This window comes from Heterodontus francisci, chromosome 39, assembly GCF_036365525.1.
Source record: "Heterodontus francisci isolate sHetFra1 chromosome 39, sHetFra1.hap1, whole genome shotgun sequence".
NCBI classification, from domain to species: Eukaryota; Metazoa; Chordata; class Chondrichthyes; order Heterodontiformes; family Heterodontidae; genus Heterodontus; species Heterodontus francisci.
Window position 1 is genome coordinate 28,169,328 of NC_090409.1, and position 26,126 is coordinate 28,195,453.

Sequence of the window (26,126 nt, forward strand, 5' to 3'; positions counted from 1 at the left end):
CCAGAGACGGACCATCAGCAGAGTACTGGGGAATATCACACAGTGAAATTGTCTCTGCCCTCCCCACACACTGACCATCAGCAGAATACTGGGGAATATCACACAGTGAAACTGTCTCTGCCCTCCCCACACACTGACCATCAGCAGAATACTGGGGAATATCACACAGTGAAACTGTCTCTGCCCTCCCCACACACTGACCATCAGCAGAATACTGGGGAATATCACACAGTGAAACTGTCCCTGCCCTCCCCACACTCTGACCATCAGCAGAGTACTGGGGAATATCACACAGTGAAACTGTCTCTGCCCTCCCCATACACTGACCATCAGCAGAATACTGGGGAATATCACACAGTGAAACTGTATCTGCCCTCCCCACACACTGACCATCAGCAGAATACTGGGCATTATCACACAGTGAAACAGTCTCTGCCCTCCCCACACACTGACCATCTGCAGAATACTAAGGAAAATCACACGGTGAAACTGTCTCTGCCCTCCCCACACACTGACCATCAGCAGAATACTGGGGAATATCACACAGAGAAACAGTCTCTGCCCGCCCCACACACTGACCATCAGCAGAATACTAAGGAATATCACACAGTGAAACTGTCTCTGCCCTCCCCACACACTGACCATCAGCAGAGTACTGGGGAATATCACACGGTGAAACTGTCTCTGCCCTCCCCACACACTGACCATCAGCAGAATACTAAGGAATATCACACGCTGAAACTGTCTCTGCCCTCCCCACACACTGAGCATCAGCAGAATACTGGGGAATATCACACAGTGAAACTGTCTCTGCCCTCCCCACACACTGACCATCAGCAGAATACTGGGGAATATCACACAGTGAAACTGTCACTGCTCTCCCCACACACTGACCATCAGCAGAATACTGGGGAATATCACACAGTGAAACTGTCTCTGCCCTCCCCACACTCTGACCATCAGCAGTATACTAAGGAATATCACACAGTGAAACTGTCTCTGCTCTCCCCACACACTGACCATCAGCAGAATACTGGGGAATATCACACAGTGAAACTGTCTCTGCCCTCCCCACACACTGACCATCAGCAGAATACTGGGGAAAATCACACAGTGAAACTGTCTCTGCTCTCCCCACACACTGACCATCAGCAGAATACCGGGGAATATCACACAGTGAAACTGACTCTGCCCTCCCCAGACACTGACCATCAGCAGAATACTGGGCATTATCACACAGTGAAACAGTCTCTGCCCGCCCCACACACTGACCATCAGCAGAATACTGGGGAATATCACACAGTGAAAATGTCTCTGCCCTCCCCACACACTGACCATCAGCAGAATACTGGGGAATATCACACAGTGAAACAGTCTCTGCCCTCCCCACACACTGACCATCAGCAGAATACTGGGGAATATCACACGGTGAAACTGTCTCTGCCCTCCCCACACACTGACCATCAGCAGAATACTGGGGAATATCACACAGTGAAACTGACTCTGCCCTCCCCAGACACTGACCATCAGCAGAATACTGGGGAATATCACACAGTGAAACTGTCTCTGCCCTCCCCAGAGACGGACCATCAGCAGAGTACTAAGGAATATCACACGGTGAAATTGTCTCTGCCCTCCCCACACATTGACCATCAGCAGAATACTGGGGAATATCACACAGTGAAACTGTCTCTGCCCTCCCCACACACTGACCATCAGCAGAGTACTGGGGAATATCACACAGTGAAATTGTCTCTGCCCTCCCCACACACTGACCATCAGCAGAATACTGGGGAATATCACACAGTGAAACTGTCTCTGCCCTCCCCACACACTGACCATCAGCAGAATACTGGGGAATATCACACAGTGAAACTGTCTCTGCCCTCCCCACACACTGACCATCAGCAGAATACTGGGGAATATCACACAGTGAAACTGTCTCTGCCCTCCCCACACACTGACCATCAGCAGAGTACTGGGGAATATCACACAGTGAAAATCTCTCTGCCCTCCGCTCACACAGACCATCAGCAGAGTACTGGGGAATATCACACAGTGAAACTGTCCCTGCCCTCCCCACACTCTGACCATCAGCAGAGTACTGGGGAATATCACACAGTGAAACTGTCTCAGCCCTCCCCATACACTGACCATCAGCAGAATACTGGGGAATATCACACAGTGAAACTGTATCTGCCCTCCCCACACACTGACCATTAGCAGAATACTGGGCATTATCACACAGTGAAACAGTCTCTGCCCGCCCCACACACTGACCATCAGCAGAATACTAAGGAATATCACACGGTGAAACTGTATCTGCCCTCCCCACACACTGACCATCAGCAGAATACTGGGGAATATCACACAGTGAAACTGTCTCCGCCCTCCCCACACACTGACCATCAGCAGAATACTAAGGAATATCACACAGTGAAACTGTCTCTGCCCTCCTCACACACTGACCATCAGCAGACTACTGGGGAATATCACACGGTGAAACTGTCTCTGCCCGCCCCACACACTGACCATCAGCAGAATACTAAGGAATATCACACGGTGAAACTGTCTCTGCCCTCCTCACACACTGACCATCAGCAGAGTACTGGGGAATATCACACAGTGAAACTGTCTCTGCCCGCCCCACACACTGACCATCAGCAGAATACTGGGGAATATCACACAGTGAAACTGTCTCTGCCCTCCCCACACACTGACCATCAGCAGAATACTGGGGAATATCACACAGTGAAACTGTCTCTGCCCTCCCCACACACTGACCATCAGCAGAATACTGGGGAATATCACACGGTGAAACTGTCTCTGCCCTCCCCACACACTGACCATCAGCAGAGTTCCGGGGAATATCACACAGTGAAACTGTCTCTGCCCTCCCCACACACTGACCATCGGCAGAGTACTGGGGAATATCACACGGTGAAAATGTCTCTGCCCGCCCCACACACTGACCATCAGCAGAATACTAAGGAATATCACACGGTGAAACTGTCTCTGCCCTCCTCACACACTGACCATCAGCAGAGTACTGGGGAATATCACACAGTGAAATTGTCTCTGCCCTCCCCACACACAGACCATCAGCAGAATACTGGGGAATATCACACAGTGAAACTGTCTCTGCCCTCCCCACACACTGACCATCAGCAGAATACTGGGGAATATCACACAGTGAAACTGTCTCTGCTCTCCCCACACACTGACCATCAGCAGTATACCAAGGAATATCACACAGTGAAACTGTCTCTGCTCTCCCCACACACTGACCATCAGCAGACTACTGGGGAATATCACACGGTGAAACTGTCTCTGCCCGCCCCACACACTGACCATCAGCAGAATACTAAGGAATATCACACGGTGAAACTGTCTCTGCCCTCCCCACACACTGACTATCAGCAGAATACTAAGGAATATCACACGGTGAAACTGTCTCTGCCCTCCTCACACACTGACCATCAGCAGAGTACTGGGGAATATCACACAGTGAAACTGTCTCTGCCCTCCCCACACACTGACCATCAGCAGTATACCAAGGAATATCACACAGTGAAACTGTCTCTGCTCTCCCCACACACTGACCATCAGCAGACTACTGGGGAATATCACACGGTGAAACTGTCTCTGCCCGCCCCACACACTGACCATCAGCAGAATACTAAGGAATATCACACGGTGAAACGGTCTCTGCCCTCCCCACACACTGACTATCAGCAGAATACTAAGGAATATCACACGGTGAAACTGTCTCTGCCCTCCTCACACACTGACCATCAGCAGAGTACTGGGGAATATCACACAGTGAAACTGTCTCTGCCCTCCCCACACACTGACCATCAGCAGAATACTGGGGAATATCACACAGTGAAACTGTCTCTGCCCTTCCCACACACTGACCATCAGCAGAATACAGGGGAATATCACACGGTGAAACTGACTCTGCCCTCCACACACACTGACCATCAGCAGAGTTCCGGGGAATATCACACAGTGAAACTGTCTCTGCCCTCCCCACACACTGACCATCAGCAGAATACAGGGGAATATCACACGGTGAAACTGTCTCTGCCCTCCACACACACTGACCATCAGCAGAGTTCCGGGGAATATCACACAGTGAAACTGTCTCTGCCCTCCCCACACACTGACCATCAGCAGAGTACTGGGGAATATCACACGGTGGAAATGTCTCTGCCCGCCCCACACACTGACCATCAGCAGAATACTAAGGAATATCACACGGTGAAACTGTCTCTGCCCGCCCCACACACTGACCATCAGCAGAGTACTGGGGAATATCACACAGTGAAACTGTCTCTGCTCTCCCCACACACTGACCATCAGCAGAGTACTGGGGAATATCACACAGTGAAATTGTCTCTGCCCTCCCCACACACAGACCATCAGCAGAATACTGGGGAATATCACACAGTGAAACTGTCTCTGCCCTCCCCACACACTGACCATCAGCAGAATACTGGGGAATATCACACAGTGAAACTGTCCCTGCCCTCCCCACACTCTGACCATCAGCAGAATACTGGGGAATATCACACAGTGAAACTGTCTCTGCCCTCCCCATACACTGACCATCAGCAGAATACTGGGGAATATCACACAGTGAAACTGTATCTGCCCTCCCCACACACTGACCATCAGCAGAATACTGGGCATTATCACACAGTGAAACAGTCTCTGCCCGCCCCACACACTGACCATCTGCAGAATACTAAGGAAAATCACACGGTGAAACTGTCTCTGCCCTCCCCACACACTGACCATCAGCAGAGTACTGGGGAATATCACACAGTGAAACTGTCTCTGCCCTCCCCACACACTGACCATCAGCAGAATACTAAGGAAAATCACACGGTGAAACTGTCTCTGCCCTCCCCACACACTGACCATCAGCAGAGTACTGGGGAATATCACACGGTGAAACTGTCTCTGCCCTCCCCACACACTGACCATCAGCAGAATACTGGGGAATATCACACAGTGAAACAGTCTCTGCCCGCCCCACACACTGACCATCAGCAGAATACTAAGGAATATCACACAGTGAAACTGTCTCTGCCCTCCCCACACACTGACCATCAGCAGAGTACTGGGGAATATCACACGGTGAAACTGTCTCTGCCCTCCCCACACACTGACCATCAGCAGAATACTAAGGAATATCACACGGTGAAACTGTCTCTGCCCTCCCCACACACTGAGCATCAGCAGAATACTGGGGAATATCACACAGTGAAACTGTCTCTGCCCGCCCCACACACTGACCCTCAGCAGAATACTGGGGAATATCACACAGTGAAACTGTCTCTGCTCTCCCCACACACTGACCATCAGCAGAATACTGGGGAATATCACACAGTGAAACTGTCACTGCTCTCCCCACACACTGACCATCAGCAGAATACTGGGGAATATCACACAGTGAAACTGTCTCTGCCCTCCCCACACTCTGACCATCAGCAGTATACTAAGGAATATCACACAGTGAAACTGTCTCTGCTCTCCCCACACACTGACCATCAGCAGAATACTGGGGAAAATCACACAGTGAAACTGTCTCTGCTCTCCCCACACACTGACCATCAGCAGAATACCGGGGAATATCACACAGTGAAACTGACTCTGCCCTCCCCAGACACTGACCATCAGCAGAATACTGGGCATTATCACACAGTGAAACAGTCTCTGCCCGCCCCACACACTGACCATCAGCAGAATACTGGGGAATATCACACAGTGAAAATGTCTCTGCCCTCCCCACACACTGACCATCAGCAGAATACTGGGGAATATCACACAGTGAAACAGTCTCTGCCCTCCCCACACACTGACCAGCAGCAGAATACTGGGGAATATCACACAGTGAAACTGTCTCTGCCCTCCCCACACACTGACCATCAGCAGAATACTGGGGAATATCACACAGTGAAACAGTCTCTGCCCTCCCCACACACTGACCATCAGCAGAATACTGGGGAATATCACACGGTGAAACTGTCTCTGCCCTCCCCACACACTGACCATCAGCAGAATACTGGGGAATATCACACAGTGAAACTGACTCTGCCCTCCCCAGACACTGACCATCAGCAGAATACTGGGGAATATCACACAGTGAAACTGTCTCTGCCCTCCCCAGAGACGGACCATCAGCAGAGTACTAAGGAATATCACACGGTGAAATTGTCTCTGCCCTCCCCACACACTGACCATCAGCAGAATACTGGGGAATATCACACAGTGAAACTGTCTCTGCCCTCCCCACACACTGACCATCAGCAGAGTACTGGGGAATATCACACAGTGAAATTGTCTCTGCCCTCCCCACACACTGACCATCAGCAGAATACTGGGGAATATCACACAGTGAAACTGTCTCTGCCCTCCCCACACACTGACCATCAGCAGAATACTGGGGAATATCACACAGTGAAACTGTCTCTGCCCTCCCCACACACTGACCATCAGCAGAATACTGGGGAATATCACACAGTGAAACTGTCTCTGCCCTCCCCACACACTGACCATCAGCAGAATACTGGGGAATATCACACAGTGATACTGTCTCTGCCCTCCCCACACACTGACCATCAGCAGAATACTGGGGAATATCACACAGTGAAACTGTCACTGCTCTCCCCACACACTGACCATCAGCAGAATACTGGGGAATATCACACAGTGAAACTGTCTCTGCCCTCCCCACACTCTGACCATCAGCAGAATACTGGGGGATTTCACACGGTGAAACTGTCTCTGCCCTCCCCACACACTGACCATCAGCAGAATACTGGGGAATATCACACAGTGAAACTGTCTCTGCCCTCCGCACACACTGACCATCAGCAGAATACTGGGGAATATCACACAGTGAAACAGTCTCTGCCCTCCCCACACACTGACCATCAGCAGAATACTGGGGAATATCACACAGTGAAACTGTCTCTGCCCTCCCCACACACTGACCATCAGCAGAATACCGGGGAATATCACACAGTGAAACAGTCTCTGCCCTCCCCACACACTGACCATCAGCAGAATACTGGGGAATATCACACAGTGAAACAGTCTCTGCCCTCCCCACACACTGACCATCAGCAGAATACTGGGGAATATCACACAGTGAAACTGTCTCTGCCCTCCCCACACACTGACCATCAGCAGAATACCGGGGAATATCACACAGTGAAACAGTCTCTGCCCTCCCCACACACTGACCATCAGCAGAATACTGGGGAATATCACACAGTGAAACAGTCTCTGCCCTCCCCACACACTGACCATCAGGAGAATACTGGGGAATATCACACAGTGAAACTGACTCTGCCCTCCCCACACACTGACCATCAGCAGAATACTGGGGAATATCACACAGTGAAACAGTCTCTGCCCTCCCCACACACTGACCATCAGCAGAATACTGGGGAATATCACACAGTGAAACTGACTCTGCCCTCCCCACACACTGACCATCAGCAGAATACTGGGGAATATCACACAGTGAAATTGTCTCTGCCCTCCCCACACACTGACCATCAGCAGAATACTGGGGAATATCACACAGTGAAACTGACTCTGCCCGCCCCACACACTGACCATCAGCAGAATGCTGGGGAATATCACACAGTGAAACTGTCTCTGCCCTCCCCACACACTGACCATCAGCAGAATACTAAGGAAAATCACACGGTGAAACTGTCTCTGCCCTCCCCACACACTGACCATCAGCAGAATACTGGGGAATATCACACAGTGAAACTGTCTCTGCCCACCCCACACACTGACCATCAGCAGAATACTGGGGAATATCACACAGTGAAACTGTCTATGCCCTCCCCACACACTGACCATCAGCAGAATACTGGGGAATATCACACAGTGAAATTGTCTCTGCCCTCCCCACACACTGACCATCAGCAGAATACTAAGGAATATCACACAGTGAAACTGTCTCTGCCCTCCCCACACACTGACCATCAGCAGAATACTGGGGAATATCACACAGTGAAACTGTCTCTGCCCTCCCCACACACTGACCATCAGCAGAATACTGGGGAATATCACACAGTGAACCAGTCTCTACTTCTCCCCACACACTGACCATCAGCAGAGTACTGGGGAATATCACACAGTGAAACTGTCTCTACCCTCCTCACACACTGACCATCAGCAGAGTACTGGGGAATATCACACAGTGAAACTGTCTCTGCCCTCCCCACGCACTGACCATTAGCAGAATACTGGGGAATATCACATACTCAGACCATCTCTACCCTCCCCACACACTGACCATCAGGAGAATACTGGGGAATATCGCTCAGTGAACCAGTCTCTACTTCTCCCCATACACTGACCATCAGCAAGATCTTGGGGCATGTCACACAGTGAAAATGACTCTGTCCTTGCATTAGCAATCTCTGAATGATAATGAGCATTGAGCCCCTTGGCGGATTCTTTTCCCTTCCAGCTGAGTTGAGATGAGCTCTCTTCGCACTGGATGGGGATCAAGCCATTGTTTTCACAGTCAGTACCATAGCGAGCACTGCATGTCCCCAATGAGCCAGACGCAGTGCTTGGACAAAGGTCGACATTATAGCAGTGCAAGTCAGATATAAAGTTACGCATTTGTCTCTCGTGTTGGTATTGCCATGATTTCTACACACTGTGTATGCAAGTTACTCACAATCACTGGGACACAACACACCAACCGACAGGTGCCAAAACACAACCTCTTGCTATCGAAGCTCGAAAACATCCTACTATAAAATCAAGGGTTAGTTTACCACAACTGGAGTTGAATGCGTGGGAAATTCACAAGCCACACTGTCCGTCTGGGGCAGGAACACCTCTTCGATCAGTCGATCCCTCGGTGCCGAGAGCTTACTTGCAATGGTGCTTTCGTCGAGCAGGTTGATAGCGGAACTGGAGGGTCTGCTCAGCCCTGAGGAGATTCATTAGCTGCAGTCAGTTATCCAGCAAGAACACAAACACAATGCTAAGGTGACCAGCAGGAAAGCCATCTCTGCTCTAAGGAAAACCATCTCAAGGACAAAATTAATTGGCACTTGAAAAATTGTGGGCTGATACATGAAAGCGGGCACAGATTCATTCAAGACAAATCGCGTTTGACTGACCTGTTTGAGTTCTTTGATGAACTAACAGAAAGTGTTGATGAAGTGTTACGACCGAGACGGAAGCAATGCACTGTCAATTCAGTCCCATCACTCCACAGGTCGCAGCATATTATTCAAGTTTTCCCACCCAACCAGAAAACAGCCAAATTAAACACTCCTGTAACCCCTAGAATAAAACAGCCCAAACCAGGTATCTTTAGACAACAACAAATTAACTATTTATTTAAAAAATTAACTCTTAAACACTATTAAGATAAACCTATCTCTAAAGACCTTAGAACTTACTTTAATCTAACTCCCCGGACTCACACACATACATTCAAAAATCACAGTTAACCAGTTTCTTTTAAAAAATGATGTTTTTAAAAATTAGCTGCTTCTTAAGAATCAATAAATAAGTAAGACTTTGTGGGTTATGTTCTTAATGAGTGAGGTATTCTAATGTGAAAATAATCAAATGCCACTTGAAGTCTCCACGCGGATTTGATGAAATACTCTGTTCTTGATAGGCATTCAAAACACTTCAGCTGCGGCAGGCATCAAACAGCTCTTTCAACAATGAGCACAGCAATAGCTCAACTTGAATTTTAAACCTGCCAGTCTCTCAGTTGAAACTTTACTTCGAATTCCAGCAAACAAGCAGTCAAGAGAGATTCGATCTTGAAGCAAATACTTCCTGGCTTGGAAGTGAAGAAATGGAGTTTGGCTACCTTCAGTGATACAAATGGTCTCTTAAAAAAAAAAGGCTTTTTTCTCCTTAGGCAATTAACCTGGTCTGTAGCTCCTTGTAGAATTTCTGCTGAGAGAGAATAGACAGCTGTTTCCTCCAGCACGCTTTCTAGTGAGCCACTCAAAACAAACTGGCTCAAACCAGTTCTTGCCAGTTTTACACCCAGTCGAATCAAAACATTATACCATGTGACCTCTCTCTCCTGCTGTGGCCTAGGGCAACAAGTGCCTCAGAAATCCAGAAGTTTCTCTCTTTTTGTCTTAAAGGTGCACAGTTTTTAACAGAGTCTTAAAGGCATACCGTTTTAATCCGAGGAGAAAATAAATACAGTTCCACGACAGAAGGTAGTTGATGTGTATATGGACTTTCAAAAGGTGTTTGACATAATTGCACATAATTGACTTGTTAGCAAAGTTAAAGATGCTGGGATTAGAGAGACAGTGGTAGCATAATACAAAATTGGCGATGGAACAGAAAGCAGCGAGTACTGGTAAACAGTTGCCTTTCAGACTAGAGGGAACTCTTCTTCTTTGGCCTCCTTATCTCGAGAGACAATAGGTAAGCGCCTGGAGGTGGTCAGTGGTTTGTGAAGCAGCACCTGGAGTGGCTATAAATGCCAATTCCAGAGTGACAGACTCTTCCACAAGTGCTGCAGATAAAATTGGTTGTCGGGGCTGTTACACAGTTGGCTTTCTCCTTGCACTGCTGTCTTTTTTCCTGCCAACCGCTAAGTCTCTTCGACTCGCCACACTTTAGCCCCGCCTTTATGGCTGCCCGCCAGCTCTCTCGATCACTGGCAACTGACTCCCACGACTTGCGATCAATGTCACAGGACTTCATGTCGCGTTTGCAGACATCTTTAAAGCAGAGACATGGACGGCCGATGGGTCTGATACCAGTGACAAGCTCGCTGTACAAAGTGTCCTTGGGTATCCTGCCATCTTCCATGTGGCTCACATGGCCAAGCCATCTCAAACGCCGCTGGCTCAGTAGTGTGTATAAGTGGGGATGTTGGTCGCCTCGAGGGCTTCTGTGTTGGAGATACGGTCCTGCCATCTGATGCCAAGGATTCTCCGGAGGCAGCGAAGATGGAATGAATTGAGACATCGCTCTTGGCTGACATACATTGTCCAGGCCTCGTTGCCGTAGAGCAAGGTACTGAAGACACAGGCTAGATACACTCGAACCTCTGTGTTCCGTGACAGTGCGCCATTTTCCCACACTCTCTTGGCCAGTCTGGACATAGCAGTGGATGCCTTTCCCATGCGCTTGTTGATTCCTACATCGAGAGACAGGTTACTGGTGATAGTTGAGCCTAGGTAGGTGAACTCTTGAACCACTTCCAGAGCATGGTCGCCGATATTGATGGATGGAGCATTTCTGACGTCCTGTCTCATGATGTTCGTTTTCTTGAGGCTGATGGTTAGGCCAAATTCATTGCAGGCAGCTGCAATCCTGTCGATGAGATTTTGCAGACACTGTTCAGTGTGAGATGTTAATGCAGCATCATCAGCAAAGAGGAGTTCCCTGATGAGGACTTCCCGTACTTTGGACTTCGCTCTTAGGCGGGTAAGGTTGAACAACCTGCGTCCTGATCTTGTGTGGAGGAAAATTCCTTCTTCTGAAGACTTGAATGCATGTGAGAGCAGCAGTGAGGAGAAGAGCCCAAACAGTGTAGGTGCGAGAACACAGCCCTGTTTCACTTCACTCAGGATAGGAAAGGGGTCTGATGAGGCGCTGCTCTGCTGAATTGTGCCTTTCATATTGTCATGGAATGAGTGGATGATACTTAGTAGCTTTGGTGGGCATCCGATCTTTTCTAGTAGTCTGAAGTGACCACGTCTGCTGACCAGGTCAAAGGCTTTGGTGATATCAATGAAAGCAACGTAGAAGGGCACCTGTTGTTCGCGGCATTTCTCCTGTAGCTGGCGAAGGGAGAACAGCATGTCAATAGTGGATCTCTCTGCTCAAAAGCCACACTGTGCCTCAGGGTAGACATGCTCAGTCAGCTTCTGGAGCCCGTTTAAAGCGACTCGAGCGAAGATTTTCCCCACTATGCTGAGCAGAGAGATTCCACGGTAGTTGTTGCAGTCACTGCGGTCACCTTTGTTCTTATCGAGGGTGATGATATTGGCATTGCGATGTCCTGGGGTACTGCTCCCTCATCCCAGCACAGGCAAAGCAGCTCGTAGAGTGCTCAAAATATAGCATGCTTGGCACTCTTGATTATTTCAGGGGTAATGCCGTCCTTCCCGGGGGCTTTTCCACTGGCTAGAGAATCAATGGCATCACTGAGTTCCGATTTTGTTGGATGTACGTCCAGCTCATCCATGACTGGCAGAGACTGGGCTGCATTGAGGGCGGTCTCAGTGACAACATTCTCCCTGGAGTACAGTTCTAGGTAGTGCTCAACCCAGCGGTTCATTTGCTTGCGTTGGTCAGTGATTATGTCCCCTGATTTAGATTTGAGGGGGGCGATCTTCTTGATGGTTGGCCCAAAAGCTCTCTTAATGCCATCATACATTCCTCTGATGTTTCCGGTGTCGGAGGCCAGCTGAATATGACTGCATAGGTGTTGCCAGAAGTCATTTGCGCAGCGCCTGGCTGGTTTATCTGCAGCGCTTCTGGCTGCTTTAAGTGCTACAGATGTTAACTCGCTGGGGGATTTCTTGTACTTCAGCAGTGCAATGCGCTTAGCGGCTATGACAGGCTCCAGCTCTTCAAAGTGAGATTGAAACCAGTCTGCATTCTGCTTCACACGTTTGCCATAGGTGGTCATTGCTGAGTCACAGATGGCGTCTCTGATGTGGGCCCACTTGGTCTCTGCATCCCCTGTAGGAGTGTTTTGAAGGGCTTTTTCAAGTGAATTTAGAAACTTGTGCAACAGCTGTGGATAAGAAATTCTTTCAGACAGAGGGAATTGTACACTGGTCAAATCACTACTCTTTTTGATATATATATTAAAGACCTGGGCTCGGATACAGGGGACATAACTTAAAAATTTGCAGATGATACAAGATTTGAAAATGTAGTAAACAATGAGAAGGACATAACCAGACTGATAAAATGGGCAGACACATGGTAGAAGAAACTTAATGTAGAGAAGTATGAAGTGATACAGTTTAGTAGGAAGAATGAGGAGAGATAATATAAATTAAATGGTACTATTTTAAAGGGAGCGAACATACATGCAAGCATATGAATTAAGAGCAGGAGTTGGCCATTCGGCCCCTCAAACTTGACCCGCCATTTGATAAGATCATGGCTGATGTGATTGTGGCATCAACTCTACTTTCCTGTCGACCTGCTACAACCTTTGACTCCTTTGTCAATCAAGAATCTATCGAACTCGGCCTTTAAAATACTCAACGAACCTGCCTCCACTGCTCTCCGGGGAAGAGAATTTTACAGCCTGACGACCCTCTGAGAAAAATAAATTCTCCTCACTTCTGTCTTAAATGGGAGACCCCTAATGTTTAAACTGTGTTCCCTAGTTCTAGTCTCTCCCATAAGGGGAAACATCCTTTCTGCATCTACCCTGTCAAGTCCCCTCAGGATCTTATATGTTTCAATAAGATCACCTCTCATTCCTCTGAACTCCAATGGATACAGGCCCAACCTGTCCAACCTTTCCTCGTAAGATAACCCGTCATCCCAGGAATCAGTCGAGTGAACCTTCTCTGAACTGCTTCTGATGCAATTATATCCTTACTTAAGTAAGGAGACCAAACCTGTATACAGGTGTGGTCTCATCAACACTCTGTACAACTGTAGCATAACTTCCTACTTTTATATTCCATTCCCCTGCAATAAACAACAACATTCCATTTCCCTTCCTAATCACTTGCTGTACCTGCAGACTAACTTCTTGTGTATCATGTACCAGAACACCCAGATCCCTCTGCACTGCAGAGTTCTCCAAACTCTCTCCATTTAAATAATATACAGCTTTTTTGATTCTTCCTGCCAAAGTGGACAAGTTCACGTTATCCCACATTATAATCCACCTGTCAAATTTGTGCCCACTCACTTAACCTATCTGTATCCCTTTGCAGACTCTTCATGCCCACTTCACAACTTACTCTCCTCCCTACCTTTGTGTCATCAGCAAATTTAGCAACCATACATTCGGTCCCTTCATCCAAGTCATTGATAGAGATTGTAAATAGTTGAGGCCCCAGCACTGATCCCTGTGGCACTCGACTAGTTACAGCTTGTCAACTCAAGAATGGCCGATTTATCCCTACTCTCTGCTTCTTGTTAACTAACCAATCCTCTATCCAAGCTAATATGTCACCCCCTACACCATGAGCTCTTATTTTGTGTAGTAAACTTTGATGTGGTATCTTATCAAATGCCTTTTTGAAATCCAAGTACACCACATCTACAGGTTCCCCTTTATCTGCCTTGCTCCTTACTTGCTCAAAGAACTCTAATAAATTAGTCAAACACGACTTCCCTTTCACAAAATCATGCTGACTCTGCCTGACCGTATTAAGAGTTTCTAAGTGCCCTGCTATAATCTCCTTCATAATAGATTCTAACATTTTCCCTATTGCAGAAGTTAGGCTAACCGCCCTGTAGTTTCCTGCTTTCTGTCTCCCTCCTTTCTTGAATAGAGGAGTTACATTTGTTATTTTCCAACCTCATGGGACCTTACCAGAATCTAGGGAATTGTGGAAAATTACAACTAATGCATCTTCTGGTTCAGCAGCTACCAGAGGCAATATCAGCAGACAGATGCGATCCACGTAGAGGCCTCCGGTCGTGAGCAGCAGCGCCCAAGGGGAGCCCGCCATTACGGCTGCCGTGCATCTACAGGCCCCACATGACATGCCATCGGATGTCAGAGCACCAGTGTCAGAGGAGATTGCGCATCTCGAGAGGGTGGTGACACGGCTCTGTGCCCTGCTCGAGGATAACCTGCAGCCCATGGGCTCCGGTGGACATCCCATGCCTTTGTTCCTCATAGTGGCAGCAGTTCTTAAGTCTGATGCCTCTGCAGCCTTTTAGGGGGCAACCAGAGACCTTTGTGGGGGTCACACAGTCAGCAGTGCACCGCTACATCAGGGAGGTCACCAACGCCCTGCCAGTGAGGATGTCCGCTTCAGGACGGACTCTCGCAGCCAGGCCCAGAGGGCTATTGGTTCTGGCAGCATTGCCGGAGAACCTAGGTTGTAATGCTCATAGACTGCACTCATGTGGCCAACAGGCCTACTGCCAGGCTACCACCTGCAGATATCACCATTAAAGGAGCCCTCTCAATCTAGGTGAAGCTGGTATGTCAACACCGCGGCTGCTTGCAGCAAATGTGTGACCGCTTCTCAGGCAGCTGCCATGACACCTGGGTCTTGCGCCAGTCCCGGCTGCCACTGCTGTTCACTGAGTTGGCTCAGATGGTGGGGTGGCTTCTTGGAGATAAGGGCTATCCTTTGGTGGAGAGACTCCAACACTGCTGCAGAGGAGAGATACAACGCCAGCCACTGAGCTACATGAGCCACCATTGAGCAGGAGATCGGCATGCTGAAACAGCGCCTCCAATGCCTGTATGGATAGAGTGATGCCCTGTACTACGGGCCGAAAAGGCCAGCTCCTTTCTTTGCTGCTGTGCACAACTACGCACACAACAGGCATGGCACGATGAGGAGAGATGGCAACAGGATTCTACCTCGGACTATGAGGACGCTGAGGACCTGCAACATGAAAGACGCATGGGAAGGCAGACAGCACCCAGGATCTGCACGCAGGGCTAGCAGTGAGCTAGGGATGTACAGCAGTGGCTTATCAGACAAAGGCTCTCTGCACCACAGGAACCGCCATGAGCGCTGCAAGCCATACATCACCCTCACTCACCTGCTGTGCACCAGTCCATATCTGCAGCATCCCTGTGTAAACCATTAGAGGTAGCAGCTGACTGAGCCAACGTCCATGTCACTGCATCCGTGGAGACGCTCATGTATAATGATAGCATGGCAATGATGTTATTGCATACGTTGACTCTCCTGAAGGGCCAACGGTGCAAAGGGATGTGACATTGGCGCTACATGTTGGCACATCATTCACACAAAGAGAAGGCACACATGTTGGTGAGGAACATTTAGTGAAAGACGTATTTACATTGCTGTGACATTCGTGCATTCCCATTTGTGTCAGTATGTTCTCTGTAAACCTCTGTAATACCTTTCATGGTCTATTGAAGTCTCACGTCCTGGAATGTGCAAATGTACGATTATTCACCCAGGTGCGGCACGCCTACAAGAAGGAATGTTACACTTGAGTGGCAGAAGAGGATCACAACTTCACAGGACACTGGGACACAGCAGGGTAAGTATGTGGCGGCAAAGTGGAAAGTGTTTAGGTCACTCAGCAGGTCAGGCAGCAACTGTAGAGAGAGAAGCAGAGTGAACTTTCAGGTCTGTGAACCCGGATAAGTTACCTCTGTTTCTCTCTCCACAGATGCTGCCTGACCTGCTGAATTTCTACAGCACTTTCTGCTTTGCTGCCAGATTGACAGTAGCCCCACTCTTCAGCAGTCAGGTAAGTATTTCTTTGACGGCTGTCAGGAAGCAGGTGCTGGGACGCTTAAAATAGGGCCCCAGCAACTGCTGCACAACTGTCAAAGGGTTCCCCACTGTGCCGAACGTCCCGCCTCTCCCCACGTAATATCGGGGGGGAGGTTCGGCGCAGTGATGCTAATGAGCATCGTGGGGACTCTGCGGTGGCCGCTAAATGCGAGGGCTGCGCTGAGTTGAAAGGGTGCCGCCATGCAGCACCCAAATAAAATTCAGCCCACTGCATTTTTAGCTCCTCCTTGGTGAACCCTTATTCACTGCCTTCCAATTATAAGGGAATGAAATGAGCACAAACAGGATTTCTTAGGTTTAAAGAGTGAAATTTATTAAAACTTAAACTCTAATTCGGTTAACGCCCACGGATATATGGCACGCCCACGCCAGCATGCCCACGCGATACACACATGCAAATTGGAACAGAAGACAGCAGAAGAAAAATAAAGTAGAGAGGTTTGAGGTAATATCAGAAGAGTTTCTTATTTACTGTGCTTCAAGCTCACTGTAGTCCTTTTATAAGTAGTCTTGCTTTTCGTTGGGGCCCAGTAATCTTCTTAAACCTTGTTCACTGTAGGAGACCTTTCTCTCTTGGGGTTCATGTGTCTTCAATGGGTCTTCAGTTTCATGAGAAAGAGATGGGAGCAGACAAGAGAGGTGTTCTCAGTCCAGGAGAAAAGAATTTTCTTAGTTTAAATTCTCTGTGGCAAGTTCAAATTCAAAAAACCAACAGCCAGTTAGTCATGTGACTAAACTGGTCTGACCACTTCTTCTGTGTATTGGGGGAAGCAAGGACTGGGTTCCTTGTTCCAACACTGTCTGCTGGCATGCAAAAAAGGTCTTTCTGGCGAGGGGCCCGGCAATTCCTTGTGATAGGCCCTCTTTTCTTCCCAGCACCAATTTTAAGTTTTAATGTTCATGTGGCGAAATATGTGCCTCATTCTTGGCAGTTGGGGGGCTTGCCTGACAATAGTTAAAGGAACAGTGGAGCAGATTAGGAAAAAGAAATCTTCTTGTGGATGCAGAGGGCATGACTGGGGTACTGAATGAGTATTTTGCATATGTCTTCACAAAAGAAGAGGATGGCATTAATGTTGCAATAGAGGAGGAGGAAGTAAAGATACTGGATAGGATAATAAATCGAAAGGAGGTGCTAAATAGGTCGGCATTACTCAAAGTTAAGAAGTCCATTTGGAATGCATCCTAGGTTGCTGAGAAAGCAGGATGCAGAAGCAGATAATACCAGGGTTGAGGGCATTCAGCTATATGGAGAAATTGGAGAAGTGGGATTGCTCTTCTTAGGACAGAGAAGGTTAAGAGGAGGCCTAATAGCGGCATTCAAAATTATTTCCTCTGGTAAGTGGGTTGGTAACCAGAGGTTATAGATTTAAAATAATTGGGGGAAGAACTAGACAGGAAATGAGGTGGTTGCTAAGATTTGGAACGCAATACCTCAAAGGGTGGTGGAATCAGAAAGAAAGACTTTGCATTTATATAGTGCCTTTCATGACCACCGGATGCCTCAAAGCACCAGTGAAATACGTTTAAAACGTAGCCACTGTTGTAATGTAGGAAACAGGGCAGCCAATTTGCGCACAGCAAACTCCCACGAACAGCAATATAATGCTTCGATAGTGTTATGAAAGCGATTCTGTTTTTTTGTTAAAATATTTTTTTTAAGAATTTACAGTTAAACTAAATAAAGGTTGGATCAGTTTTTCTTTTAAAAAGAGAGCCATCGAGGTGGCACTGAAGGAACTGGATTGGCAACAAAGTTACTGATTGTCACATGACTCAAGTTAAAGATAGAACAGAAACCCTGGTAATAGGGGTAGAGAGGTGACAAGCGTCCCTTGATTGGACAGCAGAGCGCACCTGGGGTGGACAGAAAACTCACAAGCCTTTTGGTTGTGTGTCGGTGTGTGTGTGTTTTACCTTCTGGAGCGAGCAGTTGAAAACGTTAGCCTGCTGTTAAAGAAGTGAAGGAAGGAGAGAAGACCACATCCCAGCTTTGTTTTCCAGCAAAACTCTAAAGACCCTGAGAAGTCCGCCATGTTAATTCATCTCCTTTCCTGTCTTTGAAGGAAGCCTGCCAAATTACTTTTCAACGTCACCCGAAAAGAACTGTTCTAGAAGATCTCAGTGACGGGTCTACGTCTACTCGGAAGTTAGACTGTATGCCAGTTTTGGAACAACATATCTCATATGCCGTTTTTCTTCAAAAGCTAGCAAGTAATCAGCCCAAGATTTTTGTCTGTAACAGAGCTCTGAATTTAAAGGGAAAAAAACTTTTTTTCGGTTAACCGGTCTATATGTGTGTGTGTGTGTGTGTGTGAGTGAGAGAGAGAGTGTGAGGGGCTAGGTAAAAAGGGGAACTTTAAAATTTAATGTTGGGGCTTCAAAATTTTCATCTGTGTGTTTATGCTTTATCTCATTACTAGTTAAGACTTGTTCTATAATAAACAGTTAATTTTGTTGTTCATTCAAGAAACCTGGTTAGTATGAAACACAAACAAGAAATGCAGGAAATACTCAGCAGGTCTGGCAGTATCTGTGGAGAGAGAAGCAGAGGTAACATTTCAGGTCAGTGACCCTTCTTCAGAACTGGTTAGTATGTTCTATTCTGGGTAAAATAGACTATATGATTGACCATATCAGGAAGCGGGAAAATTTAAAATATATGTGACCTGTGGAGAAGTGGGACTAGAATGAACAGTGCACTCCTCCCACCTCGGTCGTAACAATAGCCTGTTCTTGTGATGTTGCTTGAGGGATAAATATTGTCCAGGACAGCGGGCAGAACTCCCCTGCTCTGCTTCAAAATAGTTCCATGGGATCTTTTACATCCACCCGAGCAGGCAGATGGGGCCTCAATTTAGCATCGCATCCAAAAGACAGCGCCTTCAACAGTGCAGCGCTCCCTCAGTACTGCACTGGAGTGTCAGCTTGATTTTCATGTTCAAGCCCTGGAGCGGAATGTGAACCCAGAACCTTCACACTCAGAGGCGAGAGTGCTGCCAATTCAGCCATTCCATAAGGAATTTCAAATGCCATGTATTTGAAGAGGATTAATTTGAAGGGTTATTGGGGTAAGGTTGGGGTGCTCGCCTTTGAAGCTGTAAGATTCTATGATTCTAAGTCCCGCATTATCACTACTGCAGTGTTCTTGCATCTTTCTGAAGTTCGCTTGCAGATTTGTTCCTCCATCTCTTTCACACTATTTGGTGGGCTACAGTATCCATCCAGAAGCCGAACAGCTCCCCTGCCTTTCCTCAACTCCAAGCAAATAGAATGTGTCTGAGAACCCAAAGGCAGATCATCCATTTCTAGTGCAGGAACAGTCCCTTTCATCAATTCTGCCACCCCAACAGCCCACCCTCTCTGGGAACATGAAGATAACACTGGGAACGGGGAGATAACACTGGGAACGGGGCGATAACAATGGGAACGGGGCGATAACAATGGGAACGGGGCGATAACAATGGGAACGGGGCGATAACAATGGGAACGGGGCGATAACAATGGGAACGGGCCGATAACAATGGGAACGGGGCGATAACAATGGGAACGGGGCGATAACATTGGAAACGGGGCGATAACAATGGGAACGGGGCGATAACATTGGGAACGGGGCGATAACTGTGGGAACAGGGTGATAGCATTGGGAACAGGGCGATAACTGTGGGAACAGGGCGATAGCATTGGGAACAGGGTGATAGCATTGGGAACAGGGCGATAACTGTGGGAACAGGGCGATAACTGTGGGAACAGGGCGATAGCATTGGGAACAGGGCGATAGCATTGGGAACAGGGCGATAGCATTGGGAACAGGGCGATAACTGTGGGAACAGGGTGATAGCATTGGGAACAGGGTGATAACTGTGGGAACAGGGTGATAGCATTGGGAACAGGGCGATAACATTGGGACCAGGGCGATAGCATTGGGAACAGGGTGATAGCATTGGGAACAGGGTGATAGCATTGGGAACAGGGCGATAACATTGGGACCAGGGCGATAGCATTGGGAACAGGGTGATAGCATTGGGAACAGGGTGATAGCATTGGGAACAGGGTGATAGCATTGGGACCAGGGTGATAGCATTGGGACCAGGGTGATAGCATTGGGAACAGGGTGATAACATTGGGAACAGGGTGATAACTATGGGAACAGGGTGATAACATTGGGAACAGGGTGATAACATTGGGAACAGGGTGATAGCATTGGGAACAGGGTGATAGCATTGGGAACAGGGTGATAACATTGGGAACAGGGTGATAACTGTGGGAACAGGGTAATAACAGTGGGAACAGGGTAATAACAGTGGGAACAGGGTAATAACATTGGGAACAGGGTGATAACATTGGGAACAGGGTGATAACATTGGGAACAGGGTGATAGCATTGGGAACAGGGTGATAACATTGGGAACAGGGTGATCACATTGGGAACAGGGTGATAACTGTGGGAACAGGGTAATAACAGTGGGAACAGGGTAATAACAGTGGGAACAGGGTAATAACATTGGGAACAGGGTGATAACATTGGGAACAGGGTGATAACATTGGGAACAGGGTGATAGCATTGGGAACAGGGTGATAACATTGGGAACAGGGTGATCACATTGGGAACAGGGTGATAACTGTGGGAACAGGGTAATAACAGTGGGAACAGGGTGATAGCATTGAGAACAGGGTGATAACATTGGGAACAGGGTGATAACATTGGGAACAGGGTGATAACATTGGGAACAGGGTGATAACTATGGGAACAGGGTGATAACATTGGGAACAGGTTGATAACATTGGGAACAGGGCGATAACATTGGGAACAGGGCGATAACACTGGGAACAGGGCGATAACATTGGGAACAGGGTGATAACATTGGGAACAGGGTGATAACATTGGGAACAGGCTGATAACATTGGGAACAGGGTGATAACTATGGGAACAGGGCGATAACATTGGGAACAGGGTGATAACTATGGGAACAGGGTGATAACATTGGGAACAGGGTGATAACATTGGGAACAGGCTGATAACATTGGGAACAGGGTGATAACTATGGGAACAGGGTGATAACATTGGGAACAGGGTGATAACTATGGGAACAGGGCGATAACATTGGGAACGGGGTGATAACTATGGGAACGGGGTGATAACATTGGGAACGGGGTGATAACATTGGGAACGGGGTGATAACTATGGGAACGGGGTGATAACTATGGGAACGGGGTGATAACTATGGGAACGGGGTGATAACTATGGGAACGGGGTGATAACATTGGGAACGGGGTGATAACATTGGGAACAGGGCGATAACTATGGGAACGGGGTGATAACATTGGGAACGGGGTGATAACATTGGGAACGGGGTGATAACTATGGGAACGGGGTGATAACTATGGGAATGGGGTGATAACTATGGGAACGGGGCGATAACTCTGGGAACGGGGTGATAACTATGGGAACGGGGTGATAACTATGGGAATGGGGTGATAACAATGGGAACGGGGCGATAACTCTGGGAACAGGGTGATAACATTGGGAACAGGGTGATAACATTGGGAACAGGGTGATAACATTGGGAACGGGGCGATAACATTGGGAACGGGGCGATAACATTGGGAACGGGGTGATAACTATGGGAACGGGGTGATAACTATGGGAACGGGGTGATAACTATGGGAACGGGGTGATAACTATGGGAACGGGGTGATAACAATGGGAACGGGGCGATAACTCTGGGAACGGGGCGATAACATTGGGAACGGGGCGATAACATTGGGAACGGGGTGATAACTATGGGAACGGGGTGATAACTATGGGAACGGGGTGATAACTATGGGAACGGGGTGATAACTATGGGAACGGGGCGATAACTCTGGGAACGGGGCGATAACACCGGGAACGGGGCGATAACTCCGGGAACGGGGCGATAACTCCGGGAACGGGGCGATAACTCCGGGAACGGGGCGATAACTCCGGGAACGGGGCGATAACTCCGGGAACGGGGCGATAACTCTGGGAACGGGGCGATAACTCCGGGAACGGGGCGATAACTCCGGGAACGGGGCGCTAACTCCGGGAACGGGACGATAACTCCGGGAACGTGGCGATAACTCCGGGAACGGGGCGATAACTCCGGGAACGGGGCGATAACTCCGGGAACGGGGCGATAGCATTTGGAACGGGGTGATAACATTGGGAATGGGGCGATAACTCTGGGAACGGGGCGATAACTCTGGGAACGGGGCGATAGCATTGGGAACAGGGCGATAACTCTGGGAACAGGGTGACAGCATTGGGAATGGGGCGATAACTCGGAACGGGCGATAACTCTGGGAACTAGGCGATAACTCTGGGAACAGGGTGATAGCATTGGGAACGGGGTGATAGCATTGGGAACGGGGTGATAGCATTGGGAACGGGGTGATAGCATTGGGAACAAGGCGATAACTCTGGGAACAGGGCGATAACTCTGGGAACAGGGCGATAACTCTGGGAACAGGGCGATAACTCTGGGAACAGGGTGACAGCATTGGAAACTTTCCATTCCTATCAGGTCTTACCTATATGTGACTGCAGTCCCATACTATGTGGTTCATAGCATTTTATAGCAGAGAATCGGGCCATTTGGACCATCATACCTGTGCTGGCCCTTTGAAAGAACTGTCCAATTTCATCCCACACCCCAGCTTTTTTCCCCATAAATCTACAAATTAGTTTTCTTCCAATACATGTCCAATTGCCTTTGGTAAGTTCCTACGGAATCTGATTCCACCTCCCTTTCAGGTCGTGTGTTTCAGATCTTAATCCTCTAGGGAATAAAGTTTTCATCATTTCTCAGTATGGGGACAGTATAGTCAGGGGAACTGATACTGTTCCAGGCAGCCACAACCGGGGGTGCTGAAGACTATGCTGCCCAGCCGGTGTCAGGGTTAAAGCCATGTCCTCACAGCTGGCTACGAACCTAGAGTGCGAGGGGAAGGATCCAGCTGTAGTGGTCCATGTCGGAACCAATGGCATAGGTAGAATGAGCAGTGATGTTCTGCTGAGAGAGTTGGAGAAGTTCAAATCTAAATTAAAAGTAGAACCTCAGAGGTCCTTAGAAACAGGGGCAGTGCTGGAGGACTGGAGAATTGCAAACGTTACACCTTGGTTCAAAAAAGGGTGTAAGGATAAGCCTAGCGACGACAGGCCAGTCAGGTTAACTTCGGTGGTGGGAAAGCTTTTAGAAACGACAATATCGGGGCAAAATTAAGTCACTTGGAGAAATGTGGATTAATTAAGGAACGTCAGCATGGAATTGTTTGGGGCAAATCAGTTTCAACTAACTTACTTCAGCTTTTTGATGCGAGGGTTGATGAGAGTAATGTGGTTGACGTGGTGTACACGCACTTCCAAAAGGCATTGGGTAGAATGCCACATAACAGGTTTGTCAGCAAAGTTCACCTTCATGGGATAAATGGGACAGTAGCAGCATGGATACGAAATTGGCTGAGCGACAGGTAACAGGGAGTAGTGGTGAACGGTTGCTTTTTTTGTTGGACTGGAGGAAGATCTAGAGTGGGGTTCCCCAGGGGTCAGTGCTAGGATCCCCGCATTTCTTGATATAGATGAATGACCTAGACGCGGGTGCGCAGGGCACAATTTCAAAATTTGCAGATGACACAAAACTTGGAAATTTTGCGAACCGTGAGGAGGACAGTGAGAAACTTCAAGAGGACACAGACAGGCTGGTGGAATGGGCAGACAAGTGGCAGATGAAATTGAATGCAGAGAAGGGTGAAGTGATTCATTTTGGTAGGAAACACGCGGACTGGCAATAGAAAATCAAGGGTACAATTCTAAAGCGGGCGCAGGAGCAGAGGGACCTGGGGGTATATGTGCACAAATCATTGAAGGAGGCAGGGCAGGTTGAGAAAGTGGTTAATAAAGCATATGGGATCCTGGCTTTTATAAATAGAGTGCAAAAATGAGGAAGTTGGAACAAACCTGCATAAAAACACTGGTTCAGCCTCAACTGGAGGTTTGTGTCCAGTTCTGGATACCATCTTTAAGAAGGATGTGAAGGCATTAGAGAGGGTGCAGAAACGATTCAGCTGACTGGTTCCAGGGATGAGGATCTTGGACGAGAGAAGATTAAGAGAAGATTTGATCAATGTGTTCAAAATCCTAAGGACAGAGTAGATATGGAGGAACTGCTCCCATTGGCTGAAAGATCGAGAATCAGAGGACACCGATTCAAGGCAGTTGGCAAAAGAAACAACAGCGACATGAGGGAAAACGTTTTTACCCGGCGAGTGGTTAGGATCTGGAATGCACTGGCCGAGAGTCTGGTGGAGGCAGATTCAATTGTGTCTTTCGAAAGAGGATTGGACAATTATCTGAAGAGAAAAAATATGCAGGATTACTGAGAAAAGGCAGAGCAGAGGGCCTGGCTGAGATGCTCGTACAGAGAGCCGGGACGGACATGACGGGCCGAATGGCCTCCTTCTCTGCTGTCATCATTCCATGATTTTATATTCTATTCTAGATGAAAGGAAGAGGCTTATAATGCTACCAAAGCAGCACAGTAAGCCTGAGAATCAGGAGGATTTTAGAATTCAGGAAAGGAGCTCCAAGAAATTGATGAGGAAAGAGAAAAGACAATAGGAGAGTAGATGAGCACGAGCCATAAAAACAGATTGTAAACTGTTAATAGGAAGAGATTAGTGAAAGTAAACGTGGGCCCATGAGAGGCAGAGCCAGGCGAAATTATAATGGGGAATAAGGAAATGGCAGACATTAAACAAGTACTTTATATCTGTCTTCAAAGTGGAAGATACAAAAAACATTCCAGAAATAATGGGGAACCAAGGATCTAGTGAGATTGAGGAGCTTATAGAAATCATTATGAGTAAAGAAAAAGTACTGAGAAATTAACAGGACTAAGTGACGACAAATCTCCCTGGACCTGACAACCTGCGTCCTACGGTTTGAAAAGAAGTAGCTGCAAAAATACGGATGAATTGGTTTTGATCTTCCCAAATTCCTTAGATTCTAGGAAAGTTCCAAAGGATTGGAAGGTAGCAATCATAACCCTGCTACTTAAGGAAGGAGAAAGGGAGCAAACAGGAAACTTTAAGCCAGTTAGCCTAACATTAGTAATCGATAAAATGCTAGAATCTATGGTAACAGAGACATGGTAACAGGGCACTTAGAGAATGATTATATGATTAAACAGAGTCAACATGGAGTTATGAAAGGGAAATCGTGTTTGACAAATCTGTTTAGGAGTTTTTTTGAGGATGTAGCTAGTAGGATCGATAAGGGGGAACCAGTGGATGTAGTACATTTGGATTTTCAAAAAGCATTTAATAAGGTGCCACACAATGGGTTCGTACACAAAATTGGAGCTCATGGGATTGGGGTAATTTATTAGCATGGATTGAAGATTGGTTAATGGACAGAAAACAGAGAGTAGGAATAAATGGGACATCTTCAGGTTGGTAGGCTGTAACTAGTGGGGTGCCACGAGGATTAGTACTTGGGCCTCAGCTAGTTACTATCTATATTAATGACTTAGATGAGGGGACTGAGTGTAACGTATCCAAGTTTGCTGATCCTCCAACGTTAAGTGTGAAAGCAAGCGGTGAGGAAGACGCAAAGAGGCTG

The 26,126-nt window shown here is 47.8% G+C and overlaps 1 protein-coding gene across 1 annotated transcript in view; it reads right to left on the reverse strand.

Annotated features, from left to right (window-relative positions):
- Positions 1-26,126, reverse strand: part of si:dkey-250k15.4 (uncharacterized) — a 139,600-nt gene that overhangs the window by 104,201 nt on the left and 9,273 nt on the right. The window contains exon 3 of the mRNA XM_068018708.1: positions 8,823-8,980. Coding sequence (XP_067874809.1) covers positions 8,823-8,980 — 158 coding nt within the window. The remainder of the gene's footprint in view (positions 1-8,822; positions 8,981-26,126) is intronic.